This window comes from Octodon degus, unplaced genomic scaffold (genome assembly GCF_000260255.1).
Source record: "Octodon degus isolate 3935 unplaced genomic scaffold, OctDeg1.0 scaffold00065, whole genome shotgun sequence".
Classification (NCBI taxonomy): domain Eukaryota; kingdom Metazoa; phylum Chordata; class Mammalia; order Rodentia; family Octodontidae; genus Octodon; species Octodon degus.
Genome location: NW_004524641.1, coordinates 6,411,457 through 6,419,003, shown reverse-complemented (window position 1 = coordinate 6,419,003; position 7,547 = coordinate 6,411,457). Strand labels below are relative to the sequence as shown.

General features: G+C 37.5%; 1 protein-coding gene across 1 annotated transcript in view; it reads right to left on the bottom strand.

Moving 5' to 3' along the window:
- Positions 1-7,547, bottom strand: part of Sp3 (Sp3 transcription factor) — a 53,849-nt gene that overhangs the window by 44,448 nt on the left and 1,854 nt on the right. The window contains exon 3 of the mRNA XM_004634750.2: positions 6,941-6,996. Coding sequence (XP_004634807.2) covers positions 6,941-6,996 — 56 coding nt within the window. The remainder of the gene's footprint in view (positions 1-6,940; positions 6,997-7,547) is intronic.

The following is a 7,547-nucleotide window of genomic DNA, read 5'->3' as shown; positions in this document are numbered from 1 at the left end:
TATATATATATACATATACACATAAGGAGGAGAGGAAGGGACAAGGTCTTGCTATATATAGTCCAGTTGCCCTTCAACTCACTATGTAACCCAGACTGGCCTCAAACCTGTGATCTTCCTGCCTCAACTTCCCAAGTGCTGGAATTACAGGCATGCACCACCACACCTGATACATAACATTTAGGTTTTCCTTTTTCATACCAAGTACTGTAATAAAGCTTATAAGATGATATCATACACCCTTAAAACAATTCTATTAAGTAGGAGTTATCCCTATGTCACAGATGAGAAAATTGAGGAACAAAGTCACATAGTTATCAAGTGGCCAAGACATGATTTAAAACTAGGCTAAGCCCAACTCTACAACCCAGACCCTTAAGTACTGTCATACTTAACTTCCACTAAGATCTAGAGTAAACACACCACAGTAAGACCCTATACTATTTACTCACTACCAAAATAAAGCCAGCCCTATCTCACTCACATGTGCAACTGTGATTTTCTGTAACTGCGTATCACTACAGAATGAGAGCAGAGAAGTATATAATGTACCTAGCCTAGGTCTGTCAACTGAACATACATGACTGCTTCAAAGAATCTTCTAATTCCCTAAAAGAGCATATTAACTTTTGAGAAAGCAATTTGGGTTTGGGTGGAGGGGAGATCATCTAGTTTCACTAAATTCTCAGAGACTCTGAGATCACAAAAATGGTTAGGGCAAATACTGTTCACCTAACTATAAAATTTAGTGCAAATATTAAACCAAAACATCTTAAATTTAAGGAAACAATTTTTAGTTGTGAAATGTACATTTCAAAGGATAAACTACAATTTAATGACTCAAACACTTAAACATACCTTCCAAGATGAAATAAGCATAATGAATACAATATCTTCAAATGGTTCTCACTCTTGTCAAGTAAGCATATATATACATGCTATTACCGTACAAGATGAAAAATGGCATATACTGACTATAAAATCAAATAGTATGTAAGAACTAGGAGACTAAAAAAAAAGATTTCACAGAAAAAGTATGTAATCATTAAAATAAAACAAGATTTCACTATGCTCAGTTGGTAACAGAAGCCATTAATAGAACTATAGAAATAGGGGCCGGTGAGACAGTTCAGGAGACTAAAGCACCTGTTTAGGCAAGCTAAAGCAAGTGCAGGGACCACAGTTCGATCCCCAGTACCAAATGCCATGCCAGCCCCACCCCTAGGCAGGCTAAGCCAGCCAGAGTTCTGGCATAGGGGAGCACGCCTGTAATCCCAGCACTGGGGAGACGGAAAGCAAGAGAATCACCACAAGTATGAGCTGTAGTGAGACCCTGCAACAACCAAATACATTAAAAAAAAAAAAAACCTCAAACTACAAAAACAATACAACTACAGACAAAAGAAACATTACGCAGTGTTGATGAGTTCAAGAGGATCCAGAAAAGGCTTGTATTATAGACATAAGTATAGTAGGAAAGGACTAGAGAGTTTTATCAAGGTCTGTAAATTGCCTCACAGTTCTAACTAAGTTGTTTGGACTTTACCCTGCAGACAGTAAAAGCTACAAATGGTGTGTAAGCAAGTAAAAGGGACGATCATATCTGTATTTTATAAAGATAAAACTAAGGCCCAGAGGAGACTGAAAGAATGCCAGAAGAGAGGAGGGAGGGAAAACTGGACCAAGTATAAACCTCTATGCTTAAACTGTGATCACTTAAGCAAGTAAATGAAACTTATCAATATTAAATTTTAAAATGAAACATCAGGTCTTAAGTCACATGTCATTCTTCAATTTGGTATGGACACTACAGGCTTATGCATTACCATAACAATTTGCTTTGCGTTTTAGTCTTTTAGGCATCTTAAGTAAACTGAAAGTTCATGCAAAAATGTCTAAAATTCATTCTCTGCCAAGTATGTTGATGGACACCTGTGATCCCAGCACTTGGGAGGCTGAGGCAGGAGGATCACCACAAGTTCGAGGCTAACTTGGACTATACTGTGAGTTCAGGCCGTGAGACCATGCCTCTGAAAACAAAAAGTCAACCTTTATCTCATGCTGATAGATACTAGGATCTAAAGATTGAACGCAGGACCTTCACATGGAGTTACAGCTTCCCCCAGCCTCCCTTTTTTTAAGACAGAGTCTTCGCTACACCAGGCCCTGAACTCACAGTATAGGCCAGGCTGCTCTCAAACTCTCAGCAATCCTCCCATCTCAGTCCCCACAGTGCTAGAATTACAGATATATGCCACCACACCCAGTTCTCCCTTTTGATTTTTTTTTTTTTTTTCTTTTTTTGAGACAGGGTCTCACTATGTAGTGCAGGCTGATGTTGAACTCACTTCTGTAGCCCAGGCTGACCTCAAACTCATAGCGATCCTCCTACCTCAGCCTCCCAAGTGCTGTGGTCACAAGTATGTATCACCACGCCCCGCTTTTTTTTTTGGTTCTTTAACTTAATTTTTCCTGTACCAGGGATTGAACTCCGGACCTGGCACTTCCCAGGCAGGCGCTTATGCCCCTGAGCTATATCCCTAGTCCCCTTTTTTATATTTTGAGACAAGAGTCTGATGATCATTGACTTGATCAGGTTAGGTTCAAACCTGAAATCCTCCTGCCTCAGCCTCCAAGAGGTGCCACCAGACCTGGCCAATTTGTATTCTTATTTTTCTTTTGTAGGGTTGAGGCTGGAACCCTGGGCCTCATACATGCTAGGTAAGCATTCTACTACTGAGCTCAAAGTTACTGTTCCAACTGAAGAATCAAACATTTTCTAACCAGCATTAAATCTGCACCATTTATAAAAAATATGGTATCATGCATAAATTAACTGTACAACTCTGGTATCCCTTTTTCTTTAAAAAAAAAAAGTCAAACTTAATGGCACTACAGTATGTGGTTTTTGCAGTTATAACAAAGGTATTGTAAATACAACTAATTCAAATGACAAATCTGAATAAATACTACCCAAGTCACTCCCTTTCCAGAGCTAAGTAGAAATAAACTGTAATAACCATTTTCCCAAGTAATAAGGGCCATTGTCACTTTTTTCTCACTGCTGAAACAAAATAACTGCCACCCAAAGTTAAAGGGTAAGAGTTATTTAAACCCCGCTTATACAGATTTCAGTCCATAATAAGCTGGCTCCAAGGCAGGGTGGCTCATGGCAGACAGGCACTGCAGAGGAGAAACAGTGCATGGCAGACAGAAGGTAGCAAAACAAGCAAGGGAGGCAAGACAGCCTCATCCTGGCCCTTACACAGTAGCCAGGCTACCAGGATTTCCAAACTTCTGTGAAAAAACTTAACATGAAAGGCAATATAAAAACACTAAAGAACCTCAGAGAAGGAGGAGCAGGAGCAAATACATGACTTGCAACAAAAACAGACAAGACAATTTTTTATGTAACAAATTTGCAGCTTTGAGCAGGGGCTGTAGTTCTGCAGCAGAGCACTTGTCCAGCACATATGAGGCTCTGAGTTCAATACTCCACTAGTGAAAGGGAAAAAAATGCAACTTTAAAAAGATCTACTAAAAAAAATTTTAATGGCATGGAATAGAAAAAACATAGCCCAAATGAGACTTTTGATGATTTTAAATTCTAACAGTTCTAGTCCTAGCTAGAACTGTGGAACTGTGCAATTTAGAACAAGACCAGATTTTCTCATGTTAATACAAAAAATAAAAAAAATTTAAAAAATGCAAAAAATAACTACTTCCCAAGGAGGAACAAAAGAATCAAGTCTTAAATTTCATAAATTAAAAAGCATTATACAATTTCAAGGCATCATAATCACTAACATTATGAGAACAGACTTCAAAAACATCCACAGATGACTAGCACAATTCCTGGCACAAATATCAGTATGTAAGTTATTGAATGAGTAAAAATATTTTCCTTTTAAAATCATTACAAAGAAAATTACAGAAATGGATCAATAAAACTGATTTTGAAACATTACAGCCTTCTTTAAAAAAGTATAAATGTATCTTAAGCCTATTTCCATAATCCTGCCATAAGTACCAAATATATAAATATTTCAAAACCATAAAAGCCTTCTAAACCCATTCATTAGTAAAAAAACACTTGGTCAGCATTACACTACTAAAAAATACCAAATGGGGGCTGGGAAGATAGCTCAGTAGAATAAGCACTTGCCTGGCAAGCGCAAGGTCCCGAGTTCAATCCCCGGTACTAAAAAAAGAAAGAAAAACACAAAAGAAAAACATGGTATCAGTCATCTGACACCAAAAAAAGGTATAAAAATACTGGATACTAAGAGTATTTGGAAACCCAACAGAAACAAAGGAGAAACCATAAAAACAACCCAATCAAGGGTAGTGTTAGTTTAGGTGCAAGATAACTACATAAGTTTACAAACTAAAAGAAAAATCCACTACTGTTTTTTCACCATCTATAGTCTTCTTGGACAATCCACAAACAAACATTATCTAACACGAAAGCTGGCATTATTGTAAAAAGTTGTACCACAAGATAAAAAGGACCACAAACTACAGTAGTCCTGGGAGGGTGGCACCGGCAGTGATGTTGCTATAGCAATTCATTACAAGAACATATGTCAGTGCAACTAGGCATAAAAATGAAGGCAGTGGGGCTGAAAGAATAAGAGAATGACTCTCCTTAGATAATACCTGTGGAAAAGGAAAAAGTCCACACCACTTATTGCACTTTGAAAGGATAATGAACTTCTCAGTCCCAAGTGGCTTTATAAAAGCCAGAATTTAACTGAAAACAAGTGTGAAGCTAAAGTGTCATGATCAAGAATAATTCTAAAGCAGTGTACTCAATTTCATAAAATCAAGGAACATTAATAGAACTCATGACTTTCAACACTACAGATCCCAATACTAGAAAAATAACCTAAAGTAAATATTACTCATTTTAGTTCACTGACGTTTACATGGTAAACTAGTGAACATTATAACACAAACCAAAGATCAGGCAATAGCTCTCATAATATTTACTTGTTCAGTCTCACTAGAGTACAAATCCAGTACAAATAGCCCACAAGTTCAGCCAAATGTAATCTCAACAAATTAACACTTGCATAAAGGTGTTTTCTATTTCCTAGTTTATTACTAAATACTAAAGTTAATCACACAACTTTTAGTGCTAAAATACAGAACAGCCTTGCTATAAAATCATCTTTGGGTGTCCATGTTGTAGGACACCACAGATGAGACCACTCTGTGATTAGACTCAACAAGGTACTACAAAGTATAAACAATCTTTGTAACAATTTGCAAACTCACAATGGCATTTAAAACAAATCTTTAGTACAGCTGATTGATTTTTCAAGGTCCTTTTAATCTTGAAATACCAAGCTATAAAGGCATAAAGCTGAACTGTATGTGCATATTTTCACTTGACTTTAAGCACTGTATACAATGTATGCTGTACATAGGTCCTGAGAGCAGAAGACATTAGTGAGTAAACTAGCAAAATCCCAATACATCTGCAGTTACTTTAGTTATTAACAGCAATGTTAATTTCCTAGTTTCATCAATGTACTACAACTAGGTTAAAAGTAGGTGAAGCTGGATGAAACACAGAAAGTAATTTTTGGTTGTACTGTGTTCAACTTTCCTATAAATATAAAATTATTCCACAATACATTTGAGATGAAAAAACTGGGAGATCCTGAGAGGTAGAAAGCAACAAGAAACTGGATTGCCCCATAATACATGTTTTAAAAACACAAGCACAAAAAACCTTTATAGACCTATCACGATTTCCAGTGATTTGAGTAACTAAGATTACCTAAACTCATTTTTAAATTGGAAAAAAAAAAAAAAAGAACTCAGAAACTCAACTAAATTCTCTTCCATTTTCTGATGTAGATTTGTTTTTGCTAAAGCCAAGACATACAAGGTAGTCTTGCCAACTTTAATCAAAGTGAAAAATTTTATGCACAGGTGCCAAACATTTTTTAAAAACCTGTGTTTTGGAGGTTTCCTTAAAAACTATATATTCGTTTTATTAAGACTGCCAAATTATGAGGCATGATAAATCGCAGATTTCTCAGACTGACTCTATTCAATGTTTATCTGCAGGGAAATGTCAGAAGTGATTTGCTAAGTTACAGTAAGATCTAAAGAGACATATAAGCAACCCTATACTAGTAAGGCCACAGCTGGCTACACTGGAGACAGTACTCCAATCCTGAGTTTGAGATTACCACATTTTTACCCCAACTTCCTGCTTCACTTTTCCCCTCCCCCATACGTAAACCGATATCTAAATCTTGTAAATTAAAAGAAAGTCTTCCGTTCTACTTGAAATATTAAAAAGTTGAAGAAATCTGCTTTCCAGTTTTACTCCTGTGGTGGTTTATTATGATTAACAGCCCATCTGTTTTGGCACTTTGGCAAGGAGAGGCATAATTTACATAAAGGTTTATGAATCTCTAAATTTAACAATGGTTCTCACAAACATAACTTTATGCTTTTACACCTTAATCTGCTCACAAAAGCACATATGAAGCACTAAAATTACAAACATACCAAGAATTAACCATTAGCTTAACTTACATGACTTGACATACTATGTATTCGCTATACCAAACAGAAAACTTTTGTCACAGTGACTTAAAACTATATAAAAATCAATTCCTCTAAACCCTCTCAAAAAAATTAGATGAGTATAATTTCACCTAGTTTAATAGGTGAACACATCTACATGTTAAACTAAAGCACCAGCAATGACCAAAACAAATATAAAGTACATAACTAACCGTCAACAATCCGTTCCTAACTAATTTCCTATTCAGTCCTCCTAACCCACTGGCAGCCCCCCCTTAAAAACACTTCCAAAAGAATCCCTTCACATCCTACCAGACTGGATGAAAAAGTTTTAACAACCAAATTAAACTGTAAGAGTTGAATTAACATGCATCTAAGTAAAATTCTTTACCTCTATTTTTGTAACACAGATACTCATATTCAATTTCAATGGCCGACTACTTAACTCTAATTTTAACGGTCAACAATTAAAATGTCACTTTTCCACTCTGTGGAAAAACTTGTGCAAATTTGAAGGAGTCTACAAAAAAGAAAAATCCAATTCTGAACTTAAAAAGCTCTCAACAATGTTAACTCCTGCCCACAAAAAGGCTACATCAAGAGCAAACCCCTTTATATTTTATGATCGACAACTTGAGCGACTAATATCTATTAACTTCCCGCAGAAAAAAACTCCAGGTTCAAACATTCCAAAAGCTAAAGCCACCGTCTGTGCAGTCGATCCTATCTATGGCCGACAGGCTGTGCTTAAAAAGCAGAGCGCTCAGCGGAGGAGTTTCGGCTCACCTCGGAACTGCTCCAACATCCATTTTGGAGCCCTGCACCCCCCACCCCGACTTCATTTTGTAGAGCTCAGGGAGCGCGGGGCAGCGGTGACAATTACGAGAAAGCCCGGGCCGGCGGGGCCCCACGCGGGGACACTAGGCCCAGGCCCGGGCGGCCCGCGCGCCGAGGCCTCCCGGCGTTGTCGCGGGCAGGCTGAGAGGCCGCGGCGGCCG